Consider the following 13,320-nt stretch of genomic DNA (forward strand, 5'->3'; position numbering starts at 1 on the left):
GAAATTTACTTTGTTTGTCATGTTTATTTTACACTAAAATATTGAACTTTTTTGTCTCCGCGGATGAATAATTCTACCTTACGTGAAGCGTTATCATTCGCTGTTCAATTGAGTAAGCTCCTCCCACTTTTGACCGACTTTTATTGAATAATTACGTCACTTTCAAATGACGATTTTATTGCATAAAATATAAATATAAAGTCGTGTGAGTGTAAATATAGGGATTGGATTTCGTTTTTATGTTAACCATGCTTGTATGGAGCAATTCCTCTAAGAATATATTCAATATGGGGCGCTAACGCGCCCCATAGAATATATTCTTAGAGGAATTGCTCCATACAAGCATGGTTAACATAAAAACGAAATCCAATCCCTATATGGAAGGGTCACGAGGTATCTCCGTCCACCAATTGCTTGCCCTGAAGGACCGCCCCGCGTAAGGGAGAATTTAAACTTTCGTAGTCCAGCGGGAGAAAGATGGACGCCATCTGTGTTTTAAACAAAGAAGGGCAGCCGTCTTAAGGCCTTTGTGCCTCCAATAAAAACATCCTTGTGCTTCTTCACACATCATTTTCACCCTATCATTGACACTATCCACGGCCCTATTATAAACATCCACTGGTACGGATCTTGTCCTTGTCCTATAAAAAAGTTGCATAATGCCAACTTGGCCCACGCCGAACCCCGCACGAAGCCACTGTGCCACAGATATTAAGTCATTGGGCAACCGTATCCGCTACACAATCATGATCGGTTGAGTCCAGATCATTACCACCGATTTGCAATAAAACAATCTTAGGTTGTATCTCTGAGATTGAACTAGACATGAAAGGGAGATCGCGAACCCGACTCCCCCCTTTTCCGATACAATGGACGCGGACCGAGTCAATGTCGAAACCTAAGTTTGTCCATGAACCTGTCAAATCATCTCGTAATCGTCTAACAAAACTATGTCCGAGAATCAAAACATCTACAGATTCCATGACAAAAACAAACAGCTTCAATTCCAAAGTACACGGTACAAATTACTGACCTTGACTTGTGTCCATCTCAAAACTGACACCTGTTACAGTGGCTGGCCAGTGTAGATAGTGCGCTATCTTACATAAATCGAATTAGTGCGCATGACCTTTTCACCTCTGTGACCCTGCGCCCTCCCTCTATTGAATAACGTTGAGTAGGAACTACATCTTACTATACATAAAAGATTGTAATTAATAAACCTTCAGCATGTATAAATTGTATTAAAATTGCATTTTAATTATTTATTAGAATGGATTACTGATTTATAATGTGTGAGTTAGAATGGATCACTGACTTGTAGTTAATACTTACAATGTGTGAGTTAGAATGGATTACTGATTTATAATGTGTGAATTAGAATGGATTACTGATTTATAATGTGTGAGTTAGAATGAATTACTGTTTTATAATGTGTGAGTTAGTATGGATTACTGACTTTTAGTTAAAACTTACAATGTGTGAGTTAGAATGGATTACTGACTTGTAGTTAATACTTACAATGTGTGAGTTAGAATGGATTACTGATTTATAATGTGTGAGTTAGAATGGATTACTGATTTTATAATGTGCGAGTTAGAATGGATTACTGACTTGTAGTTAATACTTACAATGAGTGAATTAGAATGGATTACTGATTTATAATGTGTGAGTTAGAATGGATTACTGATTTATAATGTGTGAGTTAGAATGAATTACTGATTTATAATGTGTAAGTTAGAATGGGTTACTGATTTATAATGTGTGAGTTAGAATGGATCACTGACTTGTAGTTAATACTTACAATGAGTGAATTAGAATGGATTACTGATTTATAATGTGTGAGTTAGAATGGATTACTGATTTATAATGTGTGAGTTAGAATGAATTACTGATTTATAATGTGTGAGTTAGTATGGATTACTGATTTATAATGTGTGAGTTAGTATGGATTACTGATTTGTAGTTAATACTTATAATGTGTGAGTTAGAATGGATCACTGACTTGTAGTTAATACTTATAATGTGTGAGTTAGTATGGATTACTGATTTATAATGTGTGAGTTAGAATGGATCACTGACTTGTAGTTAATACTTACAAGGACATAGTCATTCAGATCCCCCGCCAATAGAGATATCAAAGCTGAAGTAAGTTTGATTGTGGAGACTTATGTGTATGAAAAAAAAAAACAGGAAAAAGAAAGTTGAGCTAGAGAAAGATGGAGTATAATTCAAATAGAGCGGGGCTGCAATTGTTGAATCAGGTATACAGCCTTGACATTTATATTAGACTATATACACAAAGATGGGTGAAGTTTTGCAAAGTAATATTTACCATTTACCATGATATTTCCAGCAATGTTTCCATGGTAACGGGAAAAAGTGCAAAAAATGAAAACCTAAAAATAGCAAAAGGTACTACTAGACCATAAAAAGAATGTGTCTATGAAGTTTCGTGGAAATATTTCTGCTGGTTTTAGATTTATAATTACACGAAGATACCTGCTATTAGAGCATAAATTAGAGTATTTGAAACATCGAATTTTCTGTTTTAGTTAATTTACATTGAGTCAAAGTTAAAATAGATTAACTTCAGGCACTTAGTCATCATAAAAAATGTGTTATGAAGCTTTTATATCTCTTACTGGTTTTAGAGTTATGCTCCTGAAATGATAGCACATCAGATACACAAAAAAGTACATTTTAAGCCACATGGACTATTGTGAGTCACACGCTTTAGATAAACCTAAAATATGCATAATCGGGTGGTCAGAAAATTTGACCCCAATGTGTCTTGGCTTTGGTTTATTCCGGTATACGGAGAGGTTTTCTACACGATTGCTAACACAAAAGCCATTTCCAGCATAATCTGAAATTATCATTTTTGACTGCACAAAATCCTTTAAAATAGCAAAAGGCACTACTAGACCATAAGACTTATGTGCCTATGGAGTTCCGTGCATATATCTCAACTGGTTTTCCAGTTATGCTGTGGAAACGAACCTGGTACAAAAATATGATATTTTCAGCAATGTTTCGATGGTTACGGAAAAAGTGCAAAAAATGAAAACCTAAAAATAGCAAAAGGCACTACAAGACCATAAGAACAATGTGTCTATGAAGTTTCATGGAAATATCTTTGCTGGTTTTAGATTTGTGCTCCGGAAACGATTCTTACACAAAAATCTGCCATTTTCAGCAATGTTTCCATGGTTACAGAAAAAAGTACAAAAAGTGAAAACCTTAAAATAGCAAAAGGCACTACTAGACCATAAGAACAATGTGTCTATGAAGTTTCGTGGAAATATCTCTTCTGGTTTTAGAGTTATGCTCCGGAAACGAACCTGGTACAAAAATATGATATTTTCAGCAATGTTTCCATGGTTACGGAAAAAATGCAAAAAATGAAAATCCTAAAAATAGCAAAAGGCACTACTAGACCATAAGACCAATGTGTGTAGGAAGTTTCGTGGAAATATCTCTACTGGTTTTAGAGTTATGCTCCAGAAACCATTCGTACGGACGGACGGACGGACGGACGGACGAAACCCATTTGTATATCCCTGCCAACTTCGTTGGGCAGGAGGATAATAATGTGTGAGTTAGAATGGATTACTGATTTATAATGTGTGAGTTAGAATGGATTACTGATTTATAATGTGTGAGTTAGTATGGATTACTGACTTGTAGTTAATACTTATAATGTGTGAGTTAGAATGGATTACTGATTTATAATGTGTGAGTTAGAATGGATTACTGATTTATAATGTGTGAGTTAGAATGGATTACTGACTTGTAGTTAATACTTATGTGTGAGTTAGTATGGATTACTGACTTGTAGTTAATACTTATAATGTGTGTGAGTTAGAATGGATTACTGATTTATAATGTGTGAGTTAGAATGGATTACTGATTTATAATGTGTGAGTTAGAATGGATTACTGACTTGTAGTTAATACTTACAATGAGTGAATTAGAATGGATTACTGATTTATAATGTGTGAGTTAGAATGGATTACTGATTTATAATGTGTGAGTTAGAATGAATTACTGATTTATAATGTGTAAGTTAGAATGGGATTACTGATTTATAATGTGTGAGTTAGAATGGATTACTGACTTGTAGTTAATACTTACAATGTGTGAGTTAGAATGGATTACTGATTTATAATGTGTGAGTTAGAATGGATTACTGATTTATAATGTGTGAGTTAGAATGGATTACTGATTTATAATGTGTGAGTTAGAATGGATTACTGATTTATAATGTGTGAGTTAGTATGGATTACTGATTTGTAGTTAATACTTATAATGTGTGAGTTAGAATGGATCACTGACTTGTAGTTAATACTTATAATGTGTGAGTTAGTATGGATTACTGATTTATAATGTGTGAGTTAGAATGGATCACTGACTTGTAGTTAATACTTACAAGGACATAGTCATTCAGATCCCCCGCCAATAGAGATATCAAAGCTGAAGTAAGTTTGATTGTGGAGACTTATGTGTATGAAAAAAAAAACAGGAAAAAGAAAGTTGAGCTAGAGAAAGATGGAGTATAATTCAAATAGAGCGGGGCTGCAATTGTTGAATCAGGTATACAGCCTTGACATTTATATTAGACTATATACACAAAGATGGGTGAAGTTTTGCAAAGTAATATTTACCATTTACCATGATATTTCCAGCAATGTTTCCATGGTAACGGAAAAAGTGCAAAAAATGAAAACCTAAAAATAGCAAAAGGTACTACTAGACCATAAAAAGAATGTGTCTATGAAGTTTCGTGGAAATATTTCTGCTGGTTTTAGATTTGTGCTCCGGAAACGATTCTTACACAAAAATCTGCCATTTTCAGCAATGTTTCCATGGTTACAGAAAAAAGTACAAAAAGTGGAAACCTTAAAATAGCAAAAGGCACTACTAGACCATAAGACCAATGTGTCTATGAAGTTTCGTGGAAATATCTCTTCTGGTTTTAGAGTTATGCTCCTGAAATGAACCCGCTACAAAAATATGATATTTTCAGCAATGTTTCCATGGTTACGGAAAAAGTGCAAAAAAAATGAAAACCTAAAAATAGCAAAAGGCACTACTAGACCATAAGAACAATGTGTCTATGAAGTTTTGTGGAAATATTTCTGCTGGTTTTAGATTTGTGCTCCGGAAACGATTCTTACACAAAAATCTGCCATTTTCAGCAATGTTTCCATGGTTACAGAAAAAAGTACAAAAAGTGGAAACCTTAAAATAGCAAAAGGCACTACTAGACCATAAGACCAATGTGTCTATGAAGTTTCGTGGAAATATCTCTTCTGGTTTTAGAGTTATGCTCCTGAAATGAACCCGCTACAAAAATATGATATTTTCAGCAATGTTTCGATGGTTACGGAAAAAGTGCAAAAAAAATGAAAACCTAAAAATAGCAAAAGGCACTACTAGACCATAAGAACAATGTGTCTATGAAGTTTCATGGAAATATTTCTGCTGGTTTTAGATTTGTGCTCCGGAAACGATTCTTACACAAAAATCTGCCATTTTCAGCAATGTTTCCATGGTTACAGAAAAAAGTACAAAAAGTGAAAACCTTAAAATAGCAAAAGGCACTACTAGACCATAAGACCAATGTGTCTATGAAGTTTCGTGGAAATATCTCTTCTGGTTTTAGAGTTATGCTCCGGAAACGAACCTAGTACAAAAATATGATATTTTCAGCAATGTTTCCATGGTAACGGAAAAAATGCAAAAAATGAAAATCTAAAAATAGCAAAAGGCACTACTAGACCATAAGACCAATGTGTGTAGGAAGTTTCGTGGAAATATCTCTACTGGTTTTAGAGTTATGCTCCAGAAACCATTCGTACGGACGGACGGACGGACGGACGGACGGACGAAACCCATTTGTATATCCCTGCCAACTTCGTTGGGCGGGGGATTATAATGTGTGAGTTAGAATGGATTACTGATTTATAATGTGTGAGTTAGAATGGATTACTGATTTATAATGTGTGAGTTAGAATGGATTACTGACTTGTAGTTAATACTTACAATGTGTGAGTTAGAATGGATTACTGATTTATAATGTGTGAGTTAGAATGGATTACTGATTTATAATGTGTGAGTTAGAATGGATTACTGACTTGTAGTTAATACTTACAATGTGTGAGTTAGAATGGATTACTGACTTGTAGTTAATACTTACAATGTGTGAGTTAGAATGGATTACTGATTTATAATGTGTGAGTTAGAATGGATTACTGATTTATAATGTGTGAGTTAGAATGGATTACTGATTTATAATGTGTGAGTTAGAATGGATTACTGATTTATAATGTGTGAGTTAGTATGGATTACTGATTTATAATATGTGAGTTAGAATGGATTACTGATTTATAATGTGTGAGTTAGAATGGATCACTGACTTGTAGTTAATACTTACAATGTGTGAGTTAGAATGGATCACTGACTTGTAGTTAATACTTATAATGTGTGAGTTAGAATGGATTACTGATTTATAATGTGTGAGTTAGAATGGATTACTGACTTACAATGTGTGAGTTAGTATGGATTACTGATTTATAATATGTGAGTTAGAATGGATTACTGATTTATAATGTGTGAGTTAGAATGGATCACTGACTTGTGGTGAAGCGGTGCTCCTCCACATTCCACACTGTGCCGGGTTGTACCACCACACGGTCTGTGGCTACCTCTATCTGGTGAAATCCCCACTCTGGCAGCTGTTTACCAGTCGCCTGTAAACATCAGAGGTACATGTCATCATCACGTCGTCGTCAAAGTTCAGGAATTTATCATGGAAACTTACCATGTTTTTCAAACCAGCTAAGGATTTAGCTGCAGTGATTAAATTTCAATTAAGCTAGATATCATTTTGGTTTATTTCTTTATATGTTTTTGACAACTTGGCCAAATTTTAATGGTAAAGGAAAGCAGATCAAAAAGAACAGTTCGGTTTGCCACTCACAGAAAACAAGGGTTTATTGAGTCTATTGAAATGATCAGAATTCTTCATTTCTTCTATAAACTGATTTACCATACCCACAAACATATCTGTAATTATGTAGCAATGCCAAAGGTTAACAAAAACAGAACTTTAACTCTTGCATCAAAGCATTAACCAACACAGATTTTTATAAAGGAGTGTTTCTATCATTAGCTCCTCAATCCGTGAGAGGTGTTCTTAAATCCCTGGATAATCCAGAGTGATATAGCCATTGAAATAACAAAAGTAAAAATGTCAGACACCTTAACCACTTAGCCACAATGAGATAGAGGACTGGTTGTAGAAATGACTCTGCTATCTGATCAATCATACATGATAATGTAGACATAATGTATCAGTATTACCTTGAGTGCCTGTCGAGTGTCTGTGTGGACAAATCTCACATGACTTTTGATTGTCTGCCAGGTATCCTCATCATTATCACGGTTATCTATCTCCTACAATATAAAAAACTTTTTAAAAGCTTTTGAAAATTATGAAATATTTACAATACATGCATATGTACATGGTTTTCAATTTTCTTACAAGTCCCTTGTATGTTTTCACAAAAGAAACTAAAAATCACACGGGTACATAACAGTGTTTTGCCAGTTGATATCTAGTGTTTGATGAATTAGATGAATAAATATAATGTATATATACCAACAAATACAAAAAACTTTCAAGCATGAGAATGTTCATTTTAAAATTTGTCTACAGGCAGAATAAAATGGAGTTCAATAACACTGCTATTTAATATACGCTCAGAAACCAATGAGTCCGAGCTGTTAGCTATTGATACTTCTGTAGTGAAATTTTGACACTTTCCTTTCAAACTCTAAATCCAAAATATCCTAATTTATGACACACGGACTAAGAAAAACCTATAGAGTGTACATGCAATCTTCAAACTCACTTCCCAATATGCATAACCAAAGGCAAAAAACAAATAAAACTTCCCTTCAGTACTTCCTGAGAAGTAACTATATGTACAGACAGACGGATGAAGAGTCATTGGACAGACAAAAACAATGTTAAACAGATATTACATAGTATGAAATCTCTGTACATACCACCCTCCAATAGTTCTGTGCAGGCATCGACACATTGTAGTCAATGTAACAAGACACTTCCTGGTTTTGTGGAGTCATCGGAGCAGCCACGTCATGACTACAAAAAATAAACATTTAAATAAAATGATATCATTTGATCAAATATAGGAGTACAGGATACCAGTTAATTATAATAACTATTCACCTAGGGCACGACTAACTGTACCACATCTTACCTGTTCAGGGTGCGACTGGTTATTCCGTGGACTAAATGTACCACATCTCACCTGTTCACTGTTCAGGGCGCGACTGTTTATTCTGTGGACTAACTGTACCACATCTCACCTGTTCAGGGCACGACTGGTTATTCTAAGGACTAACTGTACCACATCTTACCTGTTCAGGGCGCGACTGGTTATTCTGTGGACTAACTGTACCACATCTCACCTGTTCAGGGCGCGACTAGTTATTCTGTGGACTAACTGTACCACATCTCACCTGTTCAGGGCGCGACTGGTTATTCTGTGGACTAACTGTACCACATCTCACCTGTTCAGGGCGCGACTAGTTATTCCGTGGACTAACTGTACAACATCTTACCTGTTCAGGGCGCGACTGGTTATTCCGTGGACTAACTGTACAACATCTCACCTGTTCAGGGCGCGACTGGTTATTCCGTGGACTAACTGTACCACATCTCACCTGTTCAGGGCGCAACTGGTTATTCCGTGGACTAACTGTACCACATCTTACCTGTTCAGGGTGCGACTAGTTATGCTGTGGACTAACTGTACCACATCTCACCTGTTCAGGGAGCGACTGGTTATTCTGTGGACTAACTGTACCACATCTCACCTGTTCAGGGAGCGACTGGTTATTCCGTGGACTAACTGTACCACATCTCACCTGTTCAGGGCACGATTGGTTATTCCGTGGACTAACTGTACCACATCTCACCTGTTCAGGGTGCGACTGGTTATTCCGTGGACTAACTGTACCACATCTCACCTGTTCAGGGCGCGACTGGTTATTCCGTGGACTAACTGTACCACATCTCACCTGTTCAGGGTGCGACTGGTTATTCTGTGGACTAACTGTACCACATCGTACCTGTTCAGGGCACGACTGGTTATTCTGTGGACTAACTGTACCACATCTCACCTGTTCAGGGTGCGACTGGTTATTCCGTGGACTAACTGTACCACATCTCACCTGTTCAGGGCGCGACTGGTTATTCCGTGGACTAACTGTACCACATCTCCATGTTTTACTGGTTGGGGCGGATCATCCACAACTAAAGATTCCCTGGAAATATAAACACAACTATTAAGTGACAGAAAACTTTGTCATGTTGTCATTTCCATTGTACATATACTAATTTGTTTGTTTTTTTCAAATTGTTCATGAAATGGTGATAAGTGTAGTATTAACAGTAAGCAAAACACTTTTGGAACTCTACAAAATTATCAAACTCATTTTAAATGCTCATTTAGAAAAATAACAGCCTTTTCAGATAAGGAAGGTGTCTTTAAGACATACTGTAATCCAACATATTTTTCATGTACATTAATTTTGTACAATTGTACAAATTTTATTATTTCGCAGGCAATAAGAATTCATGAAAATAAATCGCTACAAAAACTATTCAATTTGAAAACAATAGAATGTTTTAACTTTTAAAATTGCTGTGAAAATATTGTAGGGTATCAAAACCTTCAAAACAGAAAATTAAATTGCCACAAAGTGTTATTTTTATTACAACAAAAAATTACTGGAATTCTGATGTTTCTATACATAGGAAACAAATTCTATCTTGCACAGTCATAATTTTTTGTTTAAAAAAAAATCTCAAAATCAATATTTTCGATTTCACTAAAGAAACGTACAATAAATTTTATGGATAAAAATTGGCCAGTCACCATGGTAACCTACCGTAAAAACTTGTGTAATTTGCGCAATTTTTCTATGCAAAAATAAAATATGAAGTTGGGGGTGCGCAAAATACATTGATAGAGGCGATTTAAAAAATTTACGGGGGAAAAATCTGTCCATTCTGTGGGGCTGATGATCTATGAATGTTGAGGTACTGCTCTGTTTATGGTAACCTATTTATATGATAAAGGGTATCAAAGATTGTAAAAACAATGCCTCACCTATTAAAGTGGATTATCTAAGGCTAATTAAAGTGTTAAGTTGTGACCACGATGTCTTGTTTCCATTTGCCCCGAGAATTCAATGGCGACTGACTGAGAGCATGGCTTCTACTTACAGCAAGAGATGTATACCCTGCACACCTCGTACTATAATGGGTCAGCCACAATCAGTGACTTTGGCCGGGTCAATCTAGTTTACCTGTATTTTTTTAGGGGAGAGAGTCTGTAGAGAGAGAGTGTGTATGTGTATACACCAACATTATAGTGCCAGCCAGCCACCTGTGCATGATCACCAGTGACTGGGTTTGCTGAGCTGTGAATGAATGGCTAGTTAGCTTAAGTGATCTATATATCGTCAACAATGCATCTGTATCTACTTAAAATCAAAGAATTTATTCTTCAAAGTGCACCAACATTTACTTGATTAAAGTACTATTACGCCTTTTTTTAGATATTATAATTAATCTTCACATTTCTAGTCTAATTGCACATGAAACTCCAAAAGCAAATCTAGCAATGCTCCAGCTTACGTAGGGAACCGGCCGACTGTCCACACGTGGGATTTATAAGATGCCTAAAGTGACCTATATGTAGGACTTTCAATAAGTGGTTTGCAATTTTATTACTGCAGAATTAACAAGCTACAAGGTTAGTGACATTTTCAACCGTATTGTTATATATAATTAGCCATCAGCTTGGATCTGGTACCGTACAGGTAGCAAGTTTACTCACACTGTGATTGTTGCAAGCTAAACTAAGTATCCGCTAGCTGATTGCTGTTGATTGTTAATGATCTCAAACACCTTAATTATTTATTGTGACAATTTTTTAAGTAAATAGGCTCTAATCTTTTCAATTATTCCTGATTAGTATTCAATCTATTCATATGTAATATCTCAAAACATTGACATGTGCATGGAGTACGGCGGACCAGACCGCCGATGTTTTGGACATCTGCAAGATATTTCAGTTTCAGGTTACGGTGGCCAATAAAAGAAAACAAACACAATGCAGTTTTAATGTTATTTCTTCTAAATACAAAACTTTTGTGCAAGTTGTCAAGCATTTATGGGGAATATTTTGCATTGAAATTGTCACTTTCATACATCGATTTTGGGACTCTCTGGACATCGTTTTTTTCCAAATTTTTTGATGCGCAAAATATACTGATAGTAGATTTTTTTCCAAATTTTCAGCCCTAAAAAGTACCTGCGCAAATTACACTGGTGCGCAAATTATACCAGTTTTTACGGTACTGACCTGGCAGGGTGTTTGACGATCCACCAGTTGTACACATCCTTGAAGAGGTAACACGTGACCTGTTGTTGGTGAGAGCTGCCACGGCCGTCAGGGTAACGGACAGGGTATACATGTTGATGAGAATGGAGCCAGCAGGGCTTGCCGGCGACCACTCCGTGTGTGAGTCGCAGAGTGATCTGGGATCCGTAGGATACGTGTAGGGGCTGGCCCTTAGTCAACGCAGCCAGGCCTCCCTTCAATAAAACATTTTCATCAAACTATTTGTATCTAATGTCTTATATATTTTCCTCTAAATGGAAATTTCCTGTAGTTATAGCTAGGCCCCTGTATAAGTAGTAGGCCTAAATTCAGTAGAATCTTAAGCTATTGAATTTTATTCCATTGTATTAGTAGATTTTCAGCCATTGAAATTTACACCAGTGTATAAGGATAGACTTTCAGCCATTGAAATTTACTCCAGTGTATAAGTATAGACTTTCAGCCATTGGAATTTACTACTCCTCTGTATTAGCAGTATTACAGCTGTTGTAATTTACACTCTTGTATTAGCAAACGTACAGCTGTTGTAATTTACTCCCTTGTATTAGCAGACTTACAGCTGCTGTAATTTACTCCCCTGTATTAGCAGACTTACAGCTGTATTACTAACAGCTGCTGTAATTTACTCCCCTGTATTAGCAGACTTACAGCTGTTGTAATTTACTCCCCTGTTTTAGCAGACTTACAGCTGTTGTAATTTACTCCCCTGTTTTGGCACTTACAGCTGTATTACTAACAGTTGCTGTAATTTACTCCCCTGTTTTAGCAGACTTACAGCTGTTGTAATTTACTCCCCTGTTTTACTGCTCTGCATTGAGTCATTTTTTCCATACCTCAAGACTGGCCTGGAATCCACTGGTCATGACATTATCATGAGGTCCAGCTTTGGTCAGTGTGGTCAAGTGGACGTAGAACAGCGATACATATATAACCAGTGGCATAAAGATGACTGCAAGAATTCTCACCAACAGGTGTTTCACCAAGTGCAGCTGTAATGATATAAAATAGAGGTGTCTAAAAAAGATTTCAAGACTGATAGCAGAACCCTGGCATACACATCAAAGTGTCTGATAGCAGAACCCTGGCATACACTTCAAAGTGTCTGATAGCAGAACCCTGGCATACACCTCTAAGTGTCTGATAGCAGCACCCTAGCATACACCTCTAAGTGTCTGATAGCAGCCCCCTGGCATACACCTCTAAGTGTCTGATAGCAGCCCCCTGGCATACACCTCTAAGTGTCTGATAGCAGCACCCTGGCATACACCTCTAAGTGTCTGATAGCAGCACCCTGGCATACACCTCTAAGTGTCTGATAGCAGCACCCTGGCATACACCTCTAAGTGTCTGATAGCAGCAACCTGGCATACACATCAAAGTGTCTGATAGCAGCACCTTGGCATACACCTCTAAGTGTCTGATAGCAGCCCCCTGGCATACACATCAAAGTGTCTGATAGCAGAACCCTGGCATACACCTCTAAGTGTCTGATAGCAGAACCCTGGCATACACCTCTAAGTGTCTGATAGCAGAACCCTGGCATACACCTCTAAGTGTCTGATAGCAGCCCCCTGGCATACACCTCTAAGTGTCTGATAGCAGCCCCCTGGCATACACCTCTAAGTGTCTGATAGCAGCCCCCTGGCATACACCTCTAAGTGTCTGATAGCAGCCCCCTGGCATACACCTCTAAGTGTCTGATAGCAGCCCCCTGGCATACACCTCTAAGTGTCTGATAGCAGCCCCCTGGCATACACCTCTAAGTGTCTGATAGCAGCCCCCTGGCATACACCTCTAAGTGTCTGATAGCAGC

At 36.9% G+C, this 13,320-nt stretch overlaps 1 protein-coding gene and 1 pseudogene across 3 annotated transcripts in view; both read right to left on the bottom strand.

Moving 5' to 3' along the window:
• Positions 1-13,320, bottom strand: part of LOC138321936 (protein O-mannosyl-transferase 1-like) — a 41,263-nt gene that overhangs the window by 12,472 nt on the left and 15,471 nt on the right. For all 3 annotated transcript variants that reach the window (XR_011208363.1, XM_069265977.1, XM_069265978.1), the window contains exons 10-15: positions 12,341-12,496; positions 11,469-11,701; positions 9,268-9,360; positions 8,077-8,173; positions 7,369-7,461; positions 6,641-6,755 (exon numbers count right to left, since the gene is read on the bottom strand). Coding sequence is in view for 2 of the 3 variants with exons in the window: in XM_069265977.1 (XP_069122078.1) it covers positions 6,641-6,755; positions 7,369-7,461; positions 8,077-8,173; positions 9,268-9,360; positions 11,469-11,701; positions 12,341-12,496 (787 nt within the window). In the remaining variant the exon portion in view is untranslated. The remainder of the gene's footprint in view (positions 1-6,640; positions 6,756-7,368; positions 7,462-8,076; positions 8,174-9,267; positions 9,361-11,468; positions 11,702-12,340; positions 12,497-13,320) is intronic.
• LOC138321945 (uncharacterized) lies at positions 372-1,530 on the bottom strand (annotated as a pseudogene).

This window comes from Argopecten irradians, chromosome 4 (genome assembly GCF_041381155.1).
Source record: "Argopecten irradians isolate NY chromosome 4, Ai_NY, whole genome shotgun sequence".
In the NCBI taxonomy this organism is placed as follows: domain Eukaryota; kingdom Metazoa; phylum Mollusca; class Bivalvia; order Pectinida; family Pectinidae; genus Argopecten; species Argopecten irradians.